Here is a 26016-nt window from a genome sequence, read left to right on the forward strand (position 1 = left end):
AAGAGCTGGCAGGCTTAATGCACAGCCTGAATGGATGGACCACACACCATTATACACCAAGGCACCACTCTAAATTATGTATCTTCACATGACTGATCCTACAGAGAGGATATAATAAAACCTTGGAGGAAAAAAATACTTTCTAGGTAGAAAGGACCTGTGCTATCACTCTTCCAGCCTCCCATCTCCAAAGAAATCACTAGACCTTTTCCTAGATTGAAATGTATGGTAATACATAAGATGGAACACAGTGCATTTCACAGTTCATTTGCCTCTTGCCTTGCCCTGTCCTCTGTCTGCAGTTCACCTCTCCACTTGCACTTACTTCTGATTTGCAATGGCTCCTGCTAAAGCAGGAGTTTCTGTTCTGATCCTCACTATGCAGCTCACTTGCTAATTGACCTCTAGAAATTCACTTAACCTCTGCCTCTTATATAAAGAGTGCTGAGAGGCTTAATTAATTGAGTGGTCCTAAAATGCTTTTAGAATTGCATTTGACTTCTGCATAAATTCAGCATGTTGGAGTAACAGTGTGACTGAGACCATCTTGAAAGCGAGACAGCACCAGCTGAAGTGTAACTGCATAAACACAAAAGCTTTTTCTCATAATCATGGAATCACAGAATGGTTTGGGTTGGAAGGAACTTTAAATATCATTTAGCTCCTGTCTCCCTGCCATGGGCAGGAGCATCTTCCACTAGACCAGGTTGCTCAGAGCCCCATCCAACCTGGTCTTGAAAACCTCCAGGGATGAAGAGTCCACAGCTTCTCTGGGCACTCTGTCCCAGTGCCTCACCACCCTCACAGTAAAGGATTTCCTCCTAATATCTAATCTAAATCTGCCCTCCTTTATCTTAGAGTCAATCCCCCTTGTCCTATAACTGCATGCACTTGAGAAAGTCCCTCTCCAGCTCTATTGCAGCCTCCTGTAGGTACTGGAAGGTGCTGTAAGGTCTCACCAGGGCCTTCTCTTCCAGGCCCAAATCTCTCAGCCTGTTTTCATAGGAGAGGTGTGCCAGCCCTGTGAACATATTAGTGACCCTCCTCTGGACATGCTCCAATAGGTTCCCATCTTTCTTGCATTGGGAGCCCCAGACCTGGGCACAGCACTCCAGGTGGAGTCCCACTAGAGCAGAGCAGAGGGAGAGAATCCCCTCCCTGACCCTGCTGCCCACACTGCTTTTGATACACTCCAGGATACAATCGGCCTTCTGGGCTGGAGGTGCACCTTGTCATCTCATGCTGAACTTCTCATCCACCAGCAGCCCCAAGTCCTTCTCCTCAGGGGTGCTCTTGATCTGTTCCTCCTCCAATCTGTATTTCTGCTTGTGACTTTCTTGACCCACATGCAGGATCTTGCACTTGGCTTTGTTGACCTTCAATGAGGTTTGCACAGGCCCAGCTCTCAAGCCTGCTCAGCTCCCTCTGGATGGGTTTCATTCCCTCCAGCGTGTCAACCACCCAATAGGATAGTGAGAGCACACTCAATCCCACTGACAAAGATGTTAAACAACCCTACAGGTCTTTACCTGCAGAGACAGGCAGACCAATATATGGCTTCGCAGCTGCATAAAACACAAGGGGTTTGAAATAGGAAGTAGGACCAAGAACAGCTTTCAGCTTTATGACCTGGATTTTTAGGATGGGATGTATAGAGAGAAGTGAGGGAACAAACGGTGCTGAGAAGTTTGTACCCAGTTTAAGTTCCCTGATCAGACACTGCCTCAGGCCTCCAGACCAGCCACTTCATTTTTAAGTCAATAGCCCCTTTATCTTAATGGAATGCAGGAACATGCAGGAATTATCTCTTCACTTCCATCCAAAGAAAAATGTCAAAAAATGTCCACTCTGCCCTCCATCCCATCTGGGTTCAATACTGACTACACTGGAGATACCACATCGAGGCCCTCAGCCTCTTCAAGGAGATGACCACTCCAGTTTCTGGGGCTCTTCAGGGAGTACAGATTGTTGGAAGAGTAAGAGCCAAGTAAGGTTTTAGGAGTTAAGCCAAGTCCGCAGAGCACTGGGCACCTCAAGGAAATGCATTTCAACCCAATTTCTAGATGGAAATATAAAAATGCTGGGCTGCTCGTCCTGGTGTAAGTTGAAGCCATTGGCTCAGGCTGGAAGTTTCTCTCTTGAGGAGGTGATGGGCGCAGCTCAGTGCAGCCACTGGCAGCAGCCTGGTCTCACCAAGGCTGTGGTTGCTGCACAACCCATCAGGCAGCTGTTTCAGAGGGATCCACAGACTGCAAGTTCTGGCTTTCTGCAAGTCTTGCTGGAGCTCAGAGGGAAAGAAGGGAGGCCCAGGAAAAGTGGTCCCTACTCAGTTTGTTTACAATTACCCCAAAGAACGAGAGACTAGCAGGGAAATATTTAAAGTTTTTTAAAGCTGCACGCAGTAACAAAAAACCTTATAGCCAGGATACATTGAAGAGGAAGCCATGTAAAATTCTTACTGCTGACACCTCAACATCTCAACATTTGCCTAGAAGTGTCTCAGTTTACATGTTACAGTGACAAAATGTCATCATGACACTTCTTCTGTGGTGAAGACTGTGGGCTGGAAACTTTTAGGGCCTTTTAATTTCTGGTGGTGCCTGCTAAGGGGCTTGGTGGGTTGGTACTGTTCAAAAAAGAGAACAGCAGACATTCTTGCCCTGAAAGGAAGAATCCATCCTGCCATGAGACTAGAGGAATGTGGGCAACAAAGTGCTTCAGAGACGTTGCCCTGTGGAAACATCCCATGGAAACATCAGGCTTGTGGACAGATACAGGTGGCCTCTCAGATGGGGGAGTCAGCCAGGACCTGGCAGCAACCCACTGGGCACAGGAGTCCTGGTTCTGGTCCGTTCCACTCATGAGCCAAGCTAACATATGGAGAGGTGCTCTGGAAGAGACATGTCAGGAATAAGATCAGCTGTTGAACAGTGCCAGGGTTCTAGTGCAAAATCTGCATTTTTATTAAAGACATATTTTGGAAGGCCCATTCAAAAATACATTGTGCTCAGTAAAAATTAACCATTTCCATGCTGATAATTAAGGTAACCACAGGATTTTTTTTTTCTCTTTTAGAATATTTACAGCAACAATAGAAATTGTACAGAAGTAAAGAATGGAATACATGCTCAAAAAAAATTTGGTAAGGTGTACCAACAACATGATACAAAGGGTTGTATACAAACACTTTACAAATGGTTTATTAACTTGCATGAAATCATCCTTAAATATTCAACACATTTTAAAATCAATTTGTATTCCAGGATTAAAAAGGCTAACACCACAACATATCCCTTCCACAACAGAAAGCACGGTAGACTTAAAAGTTTGTGCGCTTTAGATTTCTAATAGCTGTTAAAAAACATCAGGGAATCTTATCAATAAATTTATAAGTTTTGAAAGCTGCCTCCTCAGCCTGTTAATCTGTACTGGCAGATAGTGAAAAAAAAAAGATTTTCCTAAATTTAATTTTTTTTTTCTTTCTTCCAAATGCCACAAATTTAAAATGAAACATTCCACAGTGGAGACCTAAGCAGTCCTGGAATTCCTTATCAGATTAACCAGATTTTAAAATGCCTGCATAGAATTTCCAAAAATATTATGGTTTCTGGGAAAATTTTAGCTTGTTGGTCCATATAACCCAAATATAAAGTTACTTCTTTCAATTAGTCATATCCTTCAGTAGTATCTTAAGATGTGCACTAGCAAAAAAAAAAAAAGAAAGAAAAGGAGGGTTGAGACAGTTCCCTATGCTTAAAGTTTTGCCTTGTAACCAAAGAGTAAAAGCTCTGCCACTGGATCTACATATCAGGATCTACATATCAGGAGTTTACACCAAGAGGTTCATATCCTATAGGAAACTTGAACAGCAGTTTCCACCTTGTGCTAAGAACATGCTTCATCTTTATGCTAATGGAAAGCTCTTCGACAGCAGCTACTTCACAACGCATTTCTACACCTGTACAATTGAGATGCCACCTTGCATTTCTCAGAACGGATCCAGAGAAACAATGCCCTGTGAAAACAGAGACCTGGTGGAAGGAAAAGCCTGGTAGGCAGTGGGTTTTGGTGGGGGCACAATGAGGTAAGGTATCTCACCCAGATGAAATGGAAAATTAAAATGAAGGAAATCCTGAGCAAGTCTAAGGATAGCTGTTTGAGTAAAACAGCAAATAGGGTGGAGTAGTAGATAAGGCCTCTAACTCCCTGAAAATCTGCACTAGAGAAACAACAAAGAACAAGGCAACTGCAATATTTGAGAACCACAAGGGGAAGGCCAAGGGAAGACTGCAAAGCAGTGCAAAGGATGGCACTGGGATTCTGGAGAGAGCTCAGATGGCTTGGAGGTTTCAGAAGTATTTCAGATGAAGGCCCAACAATATTTTATTACATGGTTGCTAACAGTACCTAGAGGAAGAATCTTTTTAGATGTCTCTTCAAAATTTGGAGTCAATAATAAGCTCAGAAGAAACAAACCCAAACTCAACCACATTCTGCAAGAGAGAGGAGGTAGATTGACTTGCAGAGAAGACAAGAGATGTGTAGTCATTCTTAGGCTAAGACACAAATTCCATGTTCAGGCTCTTGGGTCATGTTTCAAGAGTCACTTTTGCCCAGCTGCATATTTTGCATGTTCTTTTAGAACATTTTGTTATGTTTTACAAGAGTCTGAGAAGCAATCTGATTTGGTGGAATGAAAGCATCCAAACATAGTGGGGCCAGTCCTCTCACACTTCACATGCATCTTCCACTGAGTAGGTCAAACCCCAGCTTTTGCACCAAACAATTGGTGCACACAAGGTCACAAATCCGTATCCAAGCAGAACTCAGAACAAGTAAAATTCAGACCTAATCCATCAGATTTATCTATGCTGTCTCATGTGGTAGTTGTTAAGACACTCCACTGAGAGAACAGATGACCTAACACAGCTTTTTTCTTACAATTGAAAGAGGATCTCCTGTAAGATGTGCTTTGCTAATTTTAATGAAATTTGCTTTGTGATTGCAAAATGAGGAATCTTCTGTTTCAGTACAACATTCAGTACAGCACAAGCCTTCACTTGCCTAATGAGCCTGAGCATTGATGCACTGCTGCTGCTTGACCATTTGGAAAAGGTGCCAACATCTAGAATTTCCAAGTTTTGTTATATTAAAAGGGTTTACTCAAATCACCCCCTTTTAAAAAAAAGGCCAGAAGTTAAATGGCTTTTTTCCTCATTCATTACAAACCCAGTTAAGGAATGGTTAATATCATGATACCATTCAAAAGAGCTGTGCAGGGAAAGGCACCTGTTATTAAATCGTCTTGATTTGAAGGTTGTTCAAAAATGGTTAACAGGGCACATCACCTTTCCAATCTTCTGTGGCACTCCTATTTCAAATGGTGAGCCTACTAACATGAACAACAGCCTGGATGCATTGTTTGTGATATCACCCCGTTAGCAGATGTAGTATGCATGCTAGCTGGAATGGAAAAAAGAAACATTCATTACCACCCTACAATTTGCAGTTTATCATATATGGCTATCCTTTTCACATTCTTTGTATGACTGGGATGCAATTATTCTCCCAGCTCTAGTCTGACAGTGATTAACATGTACAGAATTAATTACATGCAAGTATTTTGAAGCATGTCTCACTAACAAATCATTACAAGACAACAAAAAAATGAATCATGAATAAAAACTCTAACACTTCTAGAACACAGCTCCTCTTTCAAGTGGCTAGGTTTTGCCTTAGCTACCTAGAGCACAACAGTGCCTTCAGAGCTGTATAATCTGTATTCCCATAGGTTCCCTCTGTTCTTATAGGGAGGTCTACAGAATTGTTGAGAATACATAGCTTTTTCTGGGTGAACCTAGGAGTCTACTCAGCTAACACCTCATAAGCTTTTGAAGAAAACAAGAAAAGGTTGGTATGTGGCTTTTTAAACAAGTGAGAGTAATCTCCTAAGAGATCTAACTGCAATGATAAGGAAGGGGAAGAGCCTACCACAGGCCACTGCTTCCTGAAGAGTCTCTCCAGCCTTGGTCCCAAAACAAGTTGCTGTGGTAGAGAGAAAGGTGACAAGCCAAATGACGACCTGAGGATGACTCATGCACTTGGAAGTTTGAAGCCTGCTTTAATACTGATCTAAAAGAACAAGTGGTGTTTGGGGAATGTTTTAGGAGACAAATCTGGGATCATTGACTTCCTGCCAAGAACTCTGCCCAGTGCTCTCCTGGCAATCTCTCAGAGGGGCAACGGAGCTGGGACTGCAATAAACGGAGCAAAAAGCGGTGAACAGGTCAAAGGGACTGCTCTCTGTTGGCAGGTCTGTTGAAAGCAGATGTTGTTCTAGGTTAATACATTTACATTGCAGTTTAAAACAACAGCTTAGACACTTACACAATTTCAGTTAGGATGATCTTAAGGTGCTTTTTTTCAGTTAAAAAGAGCTTAAGAGCTATAACTAAAACATATAGACAAGTTTAGGCAGCTTGAGTTCTGTAAAATGACTACAGTTAATTTCTGAAACGTAGTTTCTTTTTTATTCACATCATCAGTGATGCCATCAGGCAAAAGATTGCCAAAGAATAAAATACAGTTTAACTAGGATCCTTTATAGTAAATAAATCTATAGAGCATGTAGTACAGGACTCACAGACCAGTGCAAAGGAAAGCTCACACTTAACAAAAGCATTTGTTCTGTAATTCTCTTCCTCTTTATTAAGTCAGAAAATCTCAGTCACTATAGTAAGACTCCTTTGAAAATCTCAACAAAATTACATTAGCCATATTCTAAATATTGGGAAGCTAGACCAAGTTAAAAATACAGAATTCATCCCAACTAGCATCAGCTGGCCGAGCTACTGGAACTTCTTTCCAACAGAAGAAAGAAAATACTACATACATTCAACACAATTTAGTATTCAACTGAAAGCTACTACAGTTTGTTGAATTCAAGAGGAAAATGCAGTATGAAGTAGAAACAAGTTTCTGTAAATATGGGCCACCAAATACTCAAACATTCCTTGGGTCACCTTTGAAGATTTGCTAACTACTTTAAACAGCTATATGTACAGTCAGGGATCACCCTGATTTAACTTAATGGGTACGGAGAAAAAAATCCTTTAGAAACATTTTTCCTTGCTAGGAATTGTAACAACCACATAGAGCCCAGTATCATCATCCCCAGCATGAAGATCTTACCAGCAAGCTAAAAACCTTGTAGAGGCAAAAGGATACATATCCACGAAGAACAGAAGGGTCTAGACTGAACATTCCCTGTGAGACTGAATGCAGAATCATCAAGGTTGGAAGAAACCTTTAGGATCATCCAGTCCAACCATCAACCACCCCAGTCACCCCCAAACCATATCCCCAAGTGCCACATCCAGATGCCTCTCAAACACTTCCAGAGTGGGTGACTGCACCACATCCCTGGACAATTTATTCCAATGCCTGAACACTCTTTCAGTGATCTTTTCCTTCCTAATATCCAATTTGAACCTCTCCTGGCACAACAGAAGGTAATTTCCTCTCATCCTTTCACTTGAGACATCGGAGAAGAGGCTGATCCCCACTGGGCTACACCCTCCTTTCAGGTGGTTGTAGAGAACAATGAGGTCCCTCTGAGATTCCTTTTTCCAGACTAAACATCCCCATCTCCCTCAGCCACTCTCCTAAGACTCGTGCTCCAGGCCCTTCACCAGCTCTGTTGCCAAAGAAGAGACATTCAAACTGCACTGCTTAGAGCCCCACTCTCTCAGGCAGTGCTTTTGTGAGGGATTTCAGTGGCATCAGCCCATTTCAAAGCAGGGCTAAAAGGGCTCATGTAGCTGTGACCAAGCAGTGAATCTTACAGAGACTGCTAAAATAAGCTGCTAAACTCTGACAGTGATGACAAGTAAATATCACAATATCTTTCCTGGATGCCCACTGAACCTAGAAAAAACTGAATATCCTTTCATGTCTATTGTATTTATATATGCTATATATATGATATATCAATACAGTGCATATATCATATATAGAGAGATATTATATATCATATCTAGCTATAGAAAAATCACATGCACATTTCTTGCAGGCAATTGACAAAGGAAGAACTCCTGGTTTTGAATTTTTCAAATTTAGTAGACTTATTTTTAGTCCTGGACAAAACTGATATAACATCCTTCCACACCGTTCTTTCTGACAACAATTTTTACAGTAGTGGTGCCGAATTTGCTGTTGTTAGAACTTTGGTATGACTCAAGAGGTACTGAACAGCATGTCCAGTTTGCATTGCTATCCAAGTCGGAAGTTCAGCTTTTACTGCCTGGCTGCTTCTGTTAACTTCATCTATGGCTAAATCATTCAATTTACATTCAGGTTAATCTCTTTTTTGGAAAAGACAGTGTATTTGCAAGTACAGGTGTCTTATGAAGACAGCAGCTAGAAAACAAAGTATGCTGCAGAGCTATGAGGGAGTAGAACGAATGTGTTTGAAAAGGAAAGATTGTATTGTTCTGACACTACAGGCCTGGCTCTCCTCTTATTGCACAAAGTTTAGACTGGCATAACTCTTTTGACTCCTACTGGCTCACCTTTGATTTACTTTACTGGTAGCAACAGAGGAATCAGGGTGAGTATTTGCTACACTTGACATTCACCAAGGTAAAGGCAGTTTTAACTATGTTGTACAGGAGACTGGAGCCCAAAATCTAGTGTTTTGCTGAGACTGGTAGCTGAACTGGGTATGGGAATATTTGGATAGTAAGACCTAAGGAGAAGTCAAGTTGCATGGCAACCTTCTCCCTCAATATCCAAATATCAGATTTGTAGCTTTAAATACATCCTGAAATATAATAAAAAGTGCAAGAGTAGTTTAAATTCTAATACAGTGTTTATCTTATTAGTTAATAGATTGCTAGAGATGTAAAATACACATATGCATAAAAGCTTATACCATGATCTGCAGTGCCATGCTATTCTTAAGTGTCAAAGTTTTGCATTTCACTTGCAATTCATGCTGTGTTTCTTTGGTTTTCACCCCTGCTATTAAGTGGAAGAGCACCTGCTTTTGCTTGTAGTAACGGGGCACTTTATCTCTTTAGAAGAAACAAAAATTTGGTACTGGGGCTCTGTGCTCTTGATGCAGATGCAGAAATCCCATTAATATTACTAGGAAAGCTAAGGACAGGGGAGAACATACCACATTTAGATTACTGTACAGTTCTGCAGTCTCTTACATTTAGCCAATACTTCCAACAAAATAGCCCATAATAAAGCTTGGAATCAAATGCTGTCTTTTGTTTGTTACCAGTAATGCCTGTAATACTGGGCTCTCATAGCCAAGCAAGATCCATACTGTTACAGTCACATTTATATCCACATTCAGCTTCCTTTTATTAGAAGTATAATACTGCACTTTATATCACAAATGTATAAAAAATATGGCAGATAGTGTCATAACAATACTTTTCTTTTAAATGGGTATATTTAAAAAACAGACAGTTATTTTCCATTTATATATATATTTATATATAGAATAAAATACTCCTGATGCAATATATAAATGTTACTGTTAGTTTTTTATAGAAACTACTGTAGCTGTTGCACTGCTTCACAATGTTTCAAACAGCTCAAAATAACTTTACATTATAACATAAAAGATATGATTATAACAGTACGATATTAGGTCATCATAAATAAATATTACAAATCCTATCAAATATGGAAGTTTAAAAAACAAATTTAAGACATACAATTTAACTTTAAACCCTTAACAGGGATACACTTTTATCACATAAACCCCACTGTTTTAACTAGGCAGCAAAAAATGTAGTAAGGGCATAGGCCTAGACAATGTTTTCACCCTTATAAGTGCCAATACATACCAGAAGTCTCCCAGCTTTCAGACAGAGATGTGCACTAAGCTGGAATGTAAATGAGAGAAAATGACAATGCATTTTTCTCCCTGACTGGCACTCTCTGCCTGGCGTCCAGTGACATTTCTGATGCCTGGTAACTCATAGTTCCACTCGTGTTCCCGCGTCATCCCTGACTCTCTCGTGGTGCTGAACAGCATCGCTCCACATGTACATATTGCACACCTGTATAAAGCTGAAAATGCAGTCTTACCATCACCAGAACACCACCGCTCCCCTACGCTGCTCTCCAGGCACCCTGGTCTGCGTGCTGGAGCGCCACTACAAGGCTGTCTCCTTGAGATCGTTCAGGTTTGGCATTCGCGAGCGGTTCGTGCGGCTGTAGGTGTGCCCGTTCTGGCCGCTCTTGGAAGGCAGCTGCTCCGAGTAGGGGGCCCCGTCGCTCACGCTCCTGGTGACGGGGGACACGTGCCAGGTGGGCTCCAGCTGGCTCGGGATCTGCAGCGTTGGCCGGCTCTTGGCCTGGGGCTCTGGCCGCACGTTGCTGCTGCCGCTGCTGGAGCTTTGACTCATGGGGTGGATTCGCACTTCAGGAAAAGAAGCTTTGGCTGGCTGGCTGGGTAAGGGCTGGAAGCGGGGCTCAGCGGCGACAGGATGGTTTGAAGAGAGGTGTAAGAGCTTCCGAAGAGATTTTAACGGCTGGCTCTGAAAGACACGCAGAAAAGCTCCATCATATCAGACCTCCCGTAAAAAAGCTGTGCTATCCTAAACTGAACATCTTAAACTTTACAGGACTTCTTCACTTTTAGTTCATATTATTTAGTTCATTATTTTAGTTAATATAATTTAGTTCATTGTTTGATATATTTGATTCCAAGCTATGACCACACACCTGAGAAAATGTCCTCTCATCACAGTCCAATCTATTAGCTACCTGAAAAGATGGAAGCTTTTCTCCCTCAGAAAAAAATTGCTCCCGTTAATTATTTTCTCCTTATTTCCTTTGAAAATGCAGGCACAGACAGTTGCATTAGCTGTCCATCTGTCTGCTATTAACTTAAGAACCTCAGCCACATTTTATGAGGAACAGATTTCAGAAATACAAGTTCTTAAAAATGTTGTGAACATAAATTAGGGGTTGGAGTGAGTCTTGAGTAACCATCTGCACTGAAACGAGGTCTGGCAGAACTCAGAAGTTACATATTTTGTTTGCTGGCAGCTGGGTGATAGGCAGCTCTAGCCTCCCACAGCTTCTTTCACTGGTGAGCAGGGTGAAGGTGAATGGTGATACAGGGTTACTGAAAATGGGGAGCCAGAGCCTGGGGAAGCCTGAGTTCACAAAGTGGTATGAAAGCAGCCTTGTTAAGTTCCACAGCTCACAGTGCAACTTGTTTCTTCAAACACTGCAGCTGCAACAAACCCTCTTCAGTTTCCAATGTGACAACAATGGAGCATGGCACTGACACCCTCCCAAACACTGCCCACTGAGCTGGGTTTAGAACTGGAGAAAATAAAGTTGCACTAATGCAGTGCTATGCTCCAAAAATGTAGCCTGCTGAAACTGCAGTCTGTGCCAGCCACACTGTGACATGGCCTCGATGCTTTGGTGACCACTCAAGTATCAAACTCTGCTGAGCAGCAGCCAACCCTCAAGATTCACCATTCCTTACAGAGCTGACTGGAGGGCTTTTGTACAGCACTGCATCACTACCATGGACATGCACTGAAACACTGCCTGCCTGTAATACAGAAACATAACTAATATTTCAAAGGGCTCAAAGACTGACACAGGACATTTAATTTCTCTTTTCATTGTCATTCATGTCCACATTAAAAAAAAAATTATGCAGGACTGCAGGTACATCCAGTGAGCAAGGAATTAGAAAGTTGGGAAAAAATGTCAAATGCAATTCTTCTACTCACCAGAGAAAAAGCTGTCAAGATACATCAGAGATATTGATATAAAGGGAATTGATAATGCCACTTACATGAGGCTGGATTTCTGTCATCTTCTCAGGATGCCAATCCTTCTGCCTGCTGCTCTGGTGATTGGAAGAATGAATGGCTTTCTGTAATGCCAAGAGATCCTGACCTTCAGTATTAGGCATCTGCAATAAAATATTCAATACTGGTCTCCTAGCATTTTCTTAAGAATAGCTGTAAATAATTTCCCACAGTTAATTACAGAACACAAGTGAAGCCCATTACTGCAGCAGAATTGCAATGACCTCTCAATAATTCTCCCCATAGTAAGAACAAGTGGCTGTGGACATCATGCAGATTTGCTCTACCCTTAGCCCTTAAAGCATTCACATGCTGTTAGTGTTATTTGCTGTAAGAAAGAGCAGTTAAACAAGGCCTCAAAAATAAAATTGAAAACAAAACATTGCTGAGCCTCATCTTCATTTAAAAAGCATTCCATACTGCAGTTAAGACCATGGATCAGTTCTATAAATTTGCTCTAGAGTGAAGCAGATCAAAATCCCTCTAAACTGATCTCCTGACTGACATCACAAAACCAAGAGCTTTCTCTGTTCCCATCTTTCTTCTCCTCCACAAATATCCCAAACTAAAGCAAAAATTAAGAAACAGCTGAAACTTTATGGCAGAAAGATAATTTAAAACTTACATGTAGCTTTTTATCTCATTTCAAGAATTCTAAGTAAAAAGAGGACAGTCAAAATATAATCTATTTTTAATACAAGCTGTCTTTTATCATGAACAATCAGGACAAACAAAAATACAACAGACGCATGAGCTAAAGTTCTTTCCAGATAATCCATTGTTAGTATTTGATTTATTTAAATTTATATATAAAGGAGTAGTTTGTATAAAATTATGTATTTACAATATAGTTACAAACCAAACTAGGTTGATTTCTTTCCTGAATGAAACATAATGAGACAGTTTAATTTTAAACATATACAATTTCACAACTATTTCCCTTCCTTAGTCTTACTCCCAAGGCTCATTCTCTCTGGAACTGTGTATGTTACATTTTCACTATATCAAATATTATAAAAATTGTCTTAGGCATAATCTGTTTCAACAAAACTGCCAATTTTACTTAAATTTATTGAACTGGCCCAAGATACTTAACTGGCATGAAGAGGAAGTGATACCATGAAAATAAACCACATGCTGCTGTAGTCAGGAAAACAAATTTACTGGAGCATTTTACAGTGTTACTGTACTTAAAAATTAATACCATTGGTAGAGTGACTACAGGAAGTTTTTTCAAAGAAGAACTATGCTTTAAATTATTCTTTGAATTAAAAAGAGGAAAGAGGGATTTCTTGATGCTCGGATTCTCGCCGTTGGTTGAGTCTGTCTGCAATATAAGACACAAAAACTAAATGCATAATATTTCAATTCAAGAGATCTGCCCCTTACTAAATTAACTTTTTTTTTTTTTGGTTATTCAACAATACATGTTATCAAGCCTATAATTTGCTTCTGGAAAATACAATAATGATTGAAAAAAGCCTATGGAACAAATTCAAGGAACTCAATGCATGTAAAAAAAAAGGATCAGCACACCTATTCTTATATTCATGTTCATCAGGAATACAGAATGTGTTTATTTCAAAGGCTTTTGGAAATAACTGGTGACTCTTGTTGACTTTACTGAGCTTTGAATTAAATCCTGTAACTCTGGCAATCATTTGTATTTCTGATAATGACCTAAAGCAGTATGACATTTCTTATTTTTATATAAAGAAACTATTAAAGATCCACTAACAATAACAGGAGTTGGTTTCAGAACGAGCAGTTGATAGTTACTCCAGGGGGGAAAAAAGCCTTCTATTTTTAACTTGCAAAAAGAGCTGAGGCTCAAAGATGAATTACTTCAGTATATGCCATTAGCAACTTCACGTACAGCTGCAAGTACACTGGCTGTTTTATTTTAATTTATGGAGCACAACCAAAGAGCTTACCAGTAGATGAATGAGCAACAAACAGAACTATAAGGTACTAGAACTATAAATGGGTCTATTTCTCCCCTGCTCAGGTGCAAATAAGCATAGGACACATATATTGTGCCTTGCATTTTCCTGTCTATCAGAAGAAATCTTTATTGTGCAATATAATTATTATTTGACTAAATACAATGACAAGTGCACTACCAAAAGCGTGGGCTTTCTAACAGCTTTCCCAGTTTCTAGTTTCCATCCAAGTTAATGAAAATCAATAATTAGCATAGCTTATGTTCAAGAACTTTGTGGTCAGAAGAATTTCCTGTTTCAAATTCAGTAAATTAAAAGGGAATGAAAGCACTGCTAAGAGAAATGCTCACCTGAAACTTTTTTTTCCAAAGCAGATAATTTCTTCAGACCCATAGGTTGAAATAAGTGCCAAAATCTGCAAAACTTAGGCTCCTCTGAAAACAGTGCCTACTGACACTGTGTACAACCCTCATGGATATCAAATTGTTGTGTGGCAGATGACACAAAACTGTGATTCTAACAATCCTCAAAAGCTTTTGCTACATTACTAAAACACTTCAAATGATGAAAATGAGAATGGATAAGAACAGCTCTGCAGAAACAATACTGGAAAGAATTCCCATAACAGGCAGTAACAATTCCTAACCCACGAGGTACTGCACCTGGAGAACTCCAGGGAGAATGATTCATGGGAGCAACCTGCAGGAAGAAGTGCCAGCAACTGGGATCAATTCTAGGCTATTAGACATTTTGAGAATGATATTACTAAAATGTCTTCAATCCAATTTCAGGTATCTTTTACAACTCCTGTGATGATGATCACCAGCAAAATGAGACTTGCCAAAGGATATCAGAAGTAAATCATAGCTAGCTTTTATGTGCTTCCTAGCTCTGTGACAGTCCCCAGGTCTAATTTGTTATTTCTTGCTGAAAGTCTGTGTTTGAGTAAATAACTGGATTTTCATATTTGTAGGACTCTACATGAATTGTAGGTCTCAGGAAAAAACCTTGGGTAGTAACAAGCTGTCTATTAAGACTTTTAGTAGGAATTCATAGAAAACATATGTATAGTTGAAGAGCTAATATTACAAGTGCTGTGAACAACTTTTACTACTAACACCAAATCTGGTGCTGAATTAAAGGCAGTAATTTTATTTTGTGCTGGAAGATCCTAAAAACTGTCCCAGTGTTTGTTAGGTAGATGTCTTTAACTAAGAGATGACGAAGAACAAAGAGCAGTGTCTGAGCCAGACACTTGTACACACACCAGTGGTACAGTCCAGGCCTAGATACTGTCCTGGTAATCAGCTGTAAACAGCAATGAAAGGAGGTTTTGCTGGCTCTGGTTTGATACAAAACTCAAGTAGATCTCAGCAAGTTTCTGGTTGAGGATGAAAGAGTTGTATCACTATATTATTTCACTCATTTATTCATCTTTCTGTGAGATACCACCTCTAAGCAGCAAACACAGTTTTTTCCCTTCTCTCTCTCTCGTCCATCTTCTCTACCCCTCTTTTTAAGAGTGAGAAGAAACAGGAGTTAGGATTATATATAAATCTGCCTTAGCTTGTAATCAGTGATGGTTTTGGTAGCTACAGATCAAGGAGCTTTTGATTTAGGTGTTTTGTAAAATGCCAGATTTTGAGAGGCAACACAATCCAGTATTTATTTCTTTCACACAGCTTAATGTGGAGGCAATCAATACACCATCCATCAGCTGAGCTATTGGAGTGTTGTCTGCCACCATGTCTGCATGGCTGGAATCAGAGTACAATACAGCAATGCACATTTAATGCCTTTTTTCTCCCCCCCTTGAAAATGCATCACTGGAACCAATGGCCTTAGGTGTTATCCTTACATGGACATTTTGGTATCAAACAGTCCCAGAGCTGTAATGTAGGCATTTAATTCAGTTGTTTAATACAAATGATCATATTTGAGCTGCATGCAGGTATGAGGGTGAATAAGTTCAGAAGGAGAGGTAAATGCCATTGCTGTAAATCACCCAGCAGGAAGGTGAGGAGCATTTCTGAGTGCTAGTTAATATACATATGCACATGTTCCACACAGTTCAAAGAAATTTTTAAAAACCCAAAACAACAAAAAGCCTGGTAATCACTTCCCTCTCCCAGTTTTCAACAGAGCAGCCCTCCACCAACTCTCAGTCCTGTCACCTCACTCCTTGACAGTAAATATTTCCATTAAGTCCCTCACCTTTGCCAGGAGTAAGCATGGTTTTCTCAATTCTGAGAATCTTCAAAACTATAACTGCATTTACACTTACAGGAACATTACAGTTTTAAATATTTTAATGTTTCCAGAGCTGTCATTTAAGAATGAGATTATTTTTAGGTTACTTCAGTTCTTAGGAATATCTTATAAAAATTTGTGAAATGTTAGTATACCACTACTTTTTGATAAAATAAAGTCCTTTCTCCCTCCCCAAAAAATTATGAAAATGTAAAAACATATGAGACACCAAAGACTTATACTGAATAACAAAAGTCACAATCCCTTCCCTCAACAAAACATAAAACACTTAGGAATGGTTAAGACACATCATCCTTATTCCAGTCATGGAATGCAGCAAGAAGACAGAGGCTGTTACCAAGACACTTCCATGAAAAAGACTGGAAAGAATTCTCATTTGTTACAGTCTCATTTTCTCTGTATGGGTGCCTGAAGCTGTTCAAGCTCTGGGGACATGCAACAATGAAATTGCTATTCTTGGAATGGTATCACCATATCCTGAAAAAGAATTTGTTGCAACATCATCTCAAAACTTGCATCAAAACTGGCTCTCAAAGGCTCTGAATGAAATCAAAGGTGTAAATTTGAATTTCTGCATTAACTAGTTCTAGTAAGGACTAGTAAGTGAAGAAATATTTGAAAAGGCAGAAAAATCAACCCCAAACAGGAGAAGAATTTGACTTTCATATAGCAAAGAAAGTGTATACACACACAATCATAATTAATACAAAGGTACTGTACTAATCTAGCATATTAAAATGGTATAATTCAAAATGAATAAAATAATTATTCTACTAGAAATGCTGCATACTTACATTTTGAGATTTCTTCTTTTTCTTTTTTATTGCCCTGAAAAAACCTTGCTTTTCTTTCTCCTTGAGCTGTTCTGAGTGACTGTTAAGGTTTTCAGGACTTTTCCTAAATATGAAATAAGGTATTGTAAGAGAAATTTTATTATGGTATTACTTTGTAAATTCTGTGCAATATTGAGATCTGATGCCAAAGAATGTAAACTATTGATTAAAGTAAAAAAATACTTAAAGTTTTAGCATTCATTGGTTCCAGGGTTACTGCACAAATACCAGATAGACTTATTACAAGGGATAGGAGGTACACAGTGTTAGGGTAAAATGATTAGTTTAAACCAATGAATAGTTATTTAGGGAAAAGGAAAGCATGCATGTGTTCTTTTAAGCCAGAATTTAATACTCAAATCAAAATATCACACGCAAGGTCTTTTAGGAAAATGAAAAGCATATCTGAGAGAACATACAAATGGCGATGAGCTATCAAAGCACAGGTCCAGTTTATCCACTGCTTGCTGGAGAAGCAGGAGTTGCAAAGTTGGCCAGAGAGAACCACTTTCAACTGCACTTCCTGACCCTTGCTGACATGGTTCCATATCTATCATCAGGGAAGCTGGGATCTACTGTTGTCCATTTCACCTTAAAACCTTCCATTAGTTTGCTATGCGTGAGACAGCGCTGGCAAAAGGAGGTGACCCAAAAATGGAACAGGTGACTTGCCTGAAGACTGAACTTCTGCCTTTTAACTCTCAATTTACACGTCTGAAGCAACTACAGTTGATAAATAACACATTACTTTCAATATACACAGTATACCGTGTATGTAAAGCACTTATACAGGGTAAAAAGATGGTTTACAAGGACAGTGGTGAAACATAACTGATTGCAGTTCTAGTGCCCTTTAAAATAGCTTAAAAATTGAAAATGGTGCAGGAAAGCATCACAATAACATTTTCAGCAATTTGAATCTCTTTAGTGTGTTAAAAAACACACCCAAACCAGTTCAGATATTTAGTTTCCTTGATCATGACGCACAACTACTTATCCAGAAACAAATTACAGAATACTAGAAAATCTTGGACTTAACAGGCAAAGATATTACAAGAACAAGTAGGTGGATGATGTAGCCTAAGAAGTCATATTAGAAATAAGGCACTGATTTTCACAATAACATCATTAACTCCCAGAACAAACTCCTTAGTGAAGTGCATTTCCCATCTTTGACATTTCAAATCAGGACCTAATACTCCTCTGGGAGAAACAGAGCCAACAGGTCTGCCTCTGGGCCTGGATCCCAGAGGATGGACAACATTTAATAACAACTAACATACAGAAAGTCATACTGGGTCATTTAATAGTCCCTTTTCACGCTTAAATGGCATTAAACCAAAAAATAAATTATTCCACTGTCTTGATGGAAAACCTAAAGCAAAGCCACTGTTTTAAGGGCTCTGTATGACAAACAGGAGCAGCTTTTCTTGGAACAACTGTAATGTAGCAACATTTAATTGTCTAATATAGCTGTCACTGGCTTCTAATTCTGGCTTTAAATGCCATGCTATCAGCTGGTGATTCAGCTGCTACTACATGCCGGGCTTTTTTTTTTCCCAAATAAATGTGAAAAACATAATTGGGATAGAAATCACTGGAGTCATCCTCCTTATTGATAAAACCATCTTCACTCTGATAGGTGGTATCAGTTCTTCAATTTCTACACAAAATCACCTCGAGCTTGAAATGTTACCTGGCTCTAAATGTAAATACATGTAGTGTTTAAATCCTGCAATAAAGTGCAACTATTCATTAAGAGAATGGTCTTAGCAAAAAGATTCATAGGCAGAAAGTATGGTAGACATTTTCCTAATTTAAAATTCTGAGAACTTATATCTAGATGCAGAAATTACATTCAGGTGCATGACAATATATATTTAATGTGGACATTACAACAATGTGGACATTACTACAGGGAAAAAACCCTCTAGTTTATTGTAATGATTATACTTATAACAGGTATTTTAAATATACTGGATTGCTAAGGATTCCTGTTGCTGTCATGTCCCTGTACTTGGTACTACTGTAAGTAGTGTGACAGGTGTAAGGCATTATTATACAAGTCACTTAAAGCACCAAGGAGAAAGCCAAAGAGTAAAGACTCCTGATAGCTTTAGATTCAGTGAACTCAGGAGTCTGACATAACACAGACAGAACACCTGCAGAATTATTTACTAAATGATTTTTACTTGATTTGTTAGAAAAGTTGGAGGAAACAATACACCCCAAGTATCCTCCTTGTACTCAGAAAGTCATGTAAATAGGGCTAAGAATCTTCTGAGCCTTTCCCCAAAGGAGCTCCTGTGCATCCACAGCTGCAAGCATATCCCAAACCATAGTCCCAATGCAAATTATCAACCTGATGATTGTTGTCCACTGAGGAACCAGTGTCAGATCATAAGCAAGACCCCAGGAGGTTACTTTACACTGTCCTTTAAAATTTTTCAATGTCTTGCCATAGCTTTTCTATTACAAAGTCTATTCCAAAATGGAGATGCTATATTTTAAAAGGTGAAGTTAATCTTCAGAGTGAAGCTTGGAACAATTTTTGCCATACTTTTAGACAGAGATTCACTCAAGTGTGATTCTTTTCTTTGGCCCAGTGAACCTGGATGAGAAAACTGCTCTCCACAGCAGCTGAGCAGACAGGAGAGAAATGAAATTCTGCACCATCATTTCCTCTTTATGGCTACAGTGACCAGAGAGAATTGGAAAATGAGGGGCTGAAAACTGCTCATTTTCAATTGCTGCTTACCCAAAAGCCAGTGGTTTTATACTGAATGGTTTATGTCATTAACTCCTCTGACTCATAATGCAGTACAGTTGTCTGAAAAAGCATTGACCTTGAAAAGCAACTGCTTCAAAACACATGCTCATTATGTGAAGAGAGTGAACATATATAGCATTATAGCAGGAAGCTTCAACACCAGGATTTTGTACTGAGTAAAAATAGAGCAGAACATTTTGATCGATGATGAAACACTGGGATAATTTAGGCATCCCAAGAGATGATTTTCAGATAATGGACAGTACAGGAAAAAATTAGGATTATCAAAAAAATCTATAGAGTCACACAACACGAAAATATTACAACGTACTGCAAGTATCTTGGTATTTTGCATAAAGCTCCAGCTCTGAAAGCAAACAGTTCCACCAGAGTCTTTTATGTGCTGTTTTAGTAACAAGTAGGAGTAGTCCTAGAGAAGAGCCCCCACTCACAGAGCTCATTCTCAAGCAGAAACCAAAGGAAAAATGTGCTGTGCTTTGTTGTTTTATTTTTGTGTACCTTTTGCATGCTTAGGACATATAATGTAGAACACATTGGTTATTCTGGTCTGAAACACTTGGAAAAGGCATAAGTACAAACAGAAATTTTGTGATTATCACTCTTATTTATTACCCCTGGTAGGAAAGGTATCCAGCTTCATGCAGGTGCAATGAGGTGCAGCAGCAAACATGCATGTGGCAAGCAAGCTGATGTGCTTTTACATTAACAAAAAATTAAAAATAGGAAGCATGTTGCATTCATGCTGCCATAGAGAGATTCGTGTTGCAGACAGCTCTTTTTGGAAGGCAATTCCTCATGCTTGTTTTATTTTTCTTCAGCAACCCTCATCTCAGCAGGCAGCCTGGCTTGGAAACCCTCATGTACTACTCCCTTTACGGATCCAATCACAATTACATGAGTAAGGTTTTTGTTTAATGAAGGAGTTACTGAAATAGCAGAACTTTTCTTTGAAGATAAATGACAAACACTAATTCTCCAAGTTACCTTTTAGTTTTAGTCAAAGTAAGACCCTTAAGGGGCAATTACACAGCTACATTTAGCAAAGGAATGAAAATGTCAGAAACGAATGAAGCAATTCAAATAGATAGTTCAAGATAAGAATCTCAATCCCACAAGCTGAAGCCCACAGTAAAAGGTCATGGTCTGAAAGTCTGGCATTGAAAGCTTAAAATCAAAAGATCAAATCTGAACTCTGGAGCTGCAGGTTTTTTATTTTATCATATGGAAAAGGAGGATTTATTAATTGGAATAAACCCCAGATCTATTATCTCATATACAGAATACCATTCAAAATTTGCAATTTCCTGATTTTTTTTTTACAAATTCCATTAAAGAACTGGAAAGTATTTATAATGCAGCAACAGTCATACTGCACACACAGCTGAACATACTCTAAACTAATTTGCTCAGATGCTGGTAACCTTTTACTTTCAGGAATAGGAAGTGAGCCTGTAATGTTACACTGACACTGCCACAGCAATATAAAAGTCACTCATGTCCTGTTTACAAAAAAATGTATTCTAGAACCTTGAAACTTGAAAGTGGATAAAGTTTTAAGCCTTTTACTCTCATAAGAATGAGATTTTTTTCCTTTTCTTGAATGACAGAGATTTTGTGTGTTTTTCTATATTATATATACAGTAATATTATACATACAGTTCCTCCTTTTTATTATTTTTGCAAAAATATATGACATATGCTAGAGAAGATATGACAAGCTACTTGTCATAGGACAACTACATTTGTATGGATATAAAAATGCTTTCCAGAAGCCCCCAAATATCTTGTAAGCAGTCAATGCAAACATTTCCAATATGATGTGAGATACCCTACTGCATGTTGGAATTGATTCTAAAGAGATATTTAGAACTATGACAGTGGTAAAGATAATTCAGGCCAATGTTCTGGCACACTGGGAGAATACAAATAAATATCTTGCCTATAACTACTGATTTTGCCCAGCTCAGGACAAAGTCTGTATGAGTAGAAGAGAATAAAACATCTATTCTTGTATCAATAAAAAAAAATTGAGAAAGTTCAAGGTCATTTACAGGAAATTAAACTAGCAAAGAAAAGATGTTCTAGAGGGATAAAAAATTTGCCTTTTTTCAAATCAAGTTGTCTGAAGTTCAGAAATGATCTAGTAATTTAAGAGTAAAATCTGATGACAAAGGTCAAGTTTATAATATCTTTATTTTAAAAGGCAGGACAGTGGGGACAGAGCAAAAAAATGCACACAGAGACAGGGGAACATCTGTGACAAGTCAGTCTAGCAAACATTCACAGAATCTTTGACAGAAGAAAGGCAACACAGAGCAATAGTATGAGAAGCAATATTTTACAGTAGTGGCAAGTCCAGGTGGAATACACGTCACTCATAATTCGAGATGAATTGTCATGTACCAGTTAGGTATGTCATTCAAACATCAAATATTTACTTCATCATAAAATTGATGTAAGCAGAATCACATTCCATTAGAGCTTTCAACAGTTTCACAAGCATTTACACAACTTCTTTACAGAAAATTAAGTAGAGGAACACAGACTCTTCACTACTCAGGAATCGGATTAAGCTGCATTTATGGCACAGAACAATTTTGCAACATTAGACCATTGCCAGGACAACTTGAACAGAGTTAGCAGGTAGAGCTGGGCAGGAAACACTTCAGGAAAATAGGGAGTAGGAAAAGAAAAGATAAGCATATGCCAAAATAGCAGTAACTTGGCATTGCAGCTACTACTATTTCTTCCATTTCATAAGAAGAAATGCTTATTCTTCTGTGGGTTCTTCTCTCAAAGGAGCTGTTCCACTTTGTGAAAATATTTGAGTAATTTGGAGCAAGAACTTAAAATCTATCTGTCTCAAAGTTAATGAAGGGTCTTTTTCACAAGGCCATACTGAGCACCTTTGTGGTCCTTTCACTGTTTTAACAAGATGAAACAGCTTTAAGAGAATACATTGAGGGAACCAGACAATGTCCTCCAGAATAACCTCTAACTTCTGGTTTAGGGCATTCACTTGTTAGATCTAAGATCTTGGTTCAAACCTCTGGTTTAAATAACAAAGAACCTGCACTCAAGTTCCTCGCATTCTAAAAAATAATGCTGCCTCCAAAATATTGGTTATTTTGAGAGTATCTCTGGTTTTGACTGGCAATTCCATCCTGGAGCTGAAGAATCTTCACAATAAAAGGTTAGTGGTTATCAGCCACTTCTTTTGAAAAGTTTTGGTAATTTGGCATTATAAACAAAGAAAAAAAAATTTATTAAAAAAATTCCCAACCAGCTCTAATAACATATGCTATTTTTTTCAGTTCAAAGTTCAAGTAACATTATATGTTTCTTTGCAGTCAAGACATTATATTGCTGAATGATATATAAAGCAAAACAAGATTCCAGTTGTCTTATGTTATACGCAAGATAGAAAGATCCAGATACGAAGGCCAGTGTAAAATGGTAAAAGGGTTCAACAGCAGGAATAAATACCTTCTTTAGCCACATAAGCCACAACATAAGCACCACCGTTTTACATAAATGACCGGTTTCCTCAGCTAACTTCCAGAAAATGGGTGTAGGTGGAGCTACTGAAGGACAGGAAGCAGACTCTAGTGAATCAGAGCAGGTGAGAAGGGTTCTGGAGTAAACATCTTCTATTACTGACATAGGTATAAAACCTCAACACAAGGTGAAATACCAACAGTCCACCACCCACCACCCCCCTTTCTCTTTAAGCACATAATTCTCTGGTTATTTGTGTGAAAACACATTAAGTCAACAAACCACTGAAACAGTTTAGATAGCATAACTTTATGGACCTTTCAGAGAAAAGGGTTTCAGAAAGTGGTGTAAAGCACAGTTAAACCATACAAATGCATGCAGCCCGTTTCTCTCACCAATCCTGTGAGCTCCATCTGCTTATTTTTATTTAATATGATTTATTGTGATTTTAAAGAGTAAAAGATTGAGAGTATTTTAGAGCCAAACAGTTCTAAGAGAAACAAAACTATTTCCCTTTGAGTCCTGCGAAGCTATGTATATGTCATTTTATTAGCATAATTAAGGTGCTCTATGTTATGTAATGGAGCCATGTGATGCTTTTCATCTTTTAAAATCAATATACACCATTAAGATGTTGGTTAATCCATTTTCCCATAGAATGTATTCATTTCCTTCTGTGTATAAACAAAGAGAGCTGCGGTCCCCATTGTAGGGTGAAAATATTCTTCATTAATATAGTATTTTATATATGGAAACATGCATTTTGGTATTTTTTCCACTTGTCTAACAATTCATGCTTCTGGAATTCACAAATTTTTATATATACTACACACACAAGCACTTTGTACTATCTTTAACTAAAGACTAATAGCGGGAAAAAATTGTGAAGGATTGGACAGAAGTATATAAACTTTATTGCATTCATATTATGGGTGCAATGCAGGATTCCTTGCTGCTCGAGAGGGGACAGAAAACATGCCATGCTATGCTGGTATGGCTGGAGGAAGCAACTAAGCACATGGACAATTGCAAACCTTGAAAAAAGCGTGAGGAATTTGTCCCTCCTGTTAAAACCATATTTTTTCCCTGCCATTCTCTACACGTGTGTGCACATTACAACTCACCAGGTGTCAAAGGTGGTTTGTCTCTTGGGGTGGTTTGTCACCGTGGTGCTGTCTGCTGGTAACACCGAGGCTCTGTTGGACACATTGTTTTCTATGTAGGTACTCTCTGGACGTGGAGATGGAACTGGACAGAGAAACAGCAAACGATGTACACTGAGCTCTGCCAAAAATCCCAGCTCCCACTCCTCTGCTTCCTCTCTGCCTCTTACAGTAACAGGAGAGCAAAGACACGGTTGTGTTTTGTGTAGAATTGAAAAAAAAGCTGACTTTTGTGATCCTTGCAGGGTAATATTGGTTGCAAAATGAGACCATCATCAGAACTTGGGTAAATTGCTATTAGATTTAAGAACACTTCTATCTGTAGGGAGCTCTAGGTGTGATTCATATTTAAAAACAGGAAAGAGAATAAGAGGTTGGAATATTGTTATTAAAGACATGAAATACTGCAGTTTACACTTCATCTTCACTTTAGCCCTTAAAAACAGTAGTACCCATCTTGGAAAAAAAAATTATATTTGATGTAACTAAAATATAATGTACTAAAAATTAAAGCATCTAAATTAGATATTATGTACTTTTCAAACACACATACTGTGGTTTTGAAAATACACAACTACATACAGATCTAGAACATACATTTATTAGAATTATGAATATCACTAGAAATACCTGCACTGGATTAAAAACTGACAAGACACTAGTTGGACACTATTAATGCAGCATCACATTACACAATCTATCAAAACAGCATCTGTAAGATTTTGTTCAAGCTGTAGTACAAAAGTATATGCTAATAAATACTGTTCTAATACAAAGGTTATATTTATATAAATAAGGATTTATCTTTTTCACAGTAACTTGCATATACTATTATCACCAGTTTTGCACACACTATTAGCAAAGTATTATTTTAAATATAATATCACCTTCCCAAGGCAATAATTAAGCCCATCTAAAATATATTTGTTAGATAGACAAAGCTGAAGTGGAAGAACCCTCTTTTTTATAACAAGGAATTGAATAAATCCCAGATCTGCAGTTTCTTTAGTACATGACTTACGAAGTCCTTCTTCTTTGGAACTTTTGTTTCACTATACATAAAAAAGAAGGATAATCCACCCACAATTTTAGGAGCTTTTTAGAGATTAATGAAAGCAATCCAGAACTGAGAAATCTTAAGCATCCTGTATTGCATTTGCAACACAAACACTCAAAAGCATGGCTCAAAACAGTACAAGCTTTAATTCTGCCCACAGGTTTTAACATTGCAGTGGGACACTTGCAAGGATTGTCAGATTTTAACGTGTCTAAATCAGGTCATCAGCCAACTGATCAACCTGAAGAGGATCAGAGGGAGATTTGTGCCTCTGCTTAAGGTTATTAGGTGACTCATAATCGAATTTCAGCTGATTGGGACTTCTTAAGGCTCAGGGGAGCCCCACAAGCCTCCTAACACTTGTAGGACAGTAATTAGCTTCTTATCATCTTCTTCAAAACAATTATCCAGGTTTAGCCATGAGGCAGCTGCTCAGAAACCACCATCTTTTGTGTGCCAAAACAGAACAGTATCTATCTGTGTGTGTCCATACACAGACCTGTTTTATTATTTATTCTAAACTGGAATTATGTGAGTGTGCTCTTGCTTGTAGGAAACCCTGATCTTTAGTAAGTCGTAAACACAAGAAATGCCACAGGTTA

General features: G+C 38.5%; 1 protein-coding gene across 3 annotated transcripts in view; it reads right to left on the minus strand.

The window, feature by feature from the left end:
* Window positions 1–2934: 2934 nt before the first annotated feature.
* CDKL5 (cyclin dependent kinase like 5) overlaps window positions 2935–26016 on the minus strand; it is a 129320-nt gene continuing 106238 nt past the window's right edge. For 2 of the 3 annotated variants that reach the window (XM_039714287.1, XM_039714288.1), the window contains exons 14-18: window positions 24319–24442; window positions 16867–16969; window positions 13063–13185; window positions 11843–11962; window positions 2935–10559 (exon numbers count right to left, since the gene is read on the minus strand). In XM_039714287.1, coding sequence (XP_039570221.1) covers window positions 10176–10559; window positions 11843–11962; window positions 13063–13185; window positions 16867–16969; window positions 24319–24442 — 854 coding nt within the window. In that variant the 3' untranslated portion in view covers window positions 2935–10175. The remainder of the gene's footprint in view (window positions 10560–11842; window positions 11963–13062; window positions 13186–16866; window positions 16970–24318; window positions 24443–26016) is intronic. The other variant, XM_039714290.1, reaches the window with a different exon arrangement.

This window comes from Passer montanus, unplaced genomic scaffold (genome assembly GCF_014805655.1).
Source record: "Passer montanus isolate IOZ18808 unplaced genomic scaffold, ASM1480565v1 scaffold3, whole genome shotgun sequence".
Taxonomy (NCBI): Eukaryota; Metazoa; Chordata; class Aves; order Passeriformes; family Passeridae; genus Passer; species Passer montanus.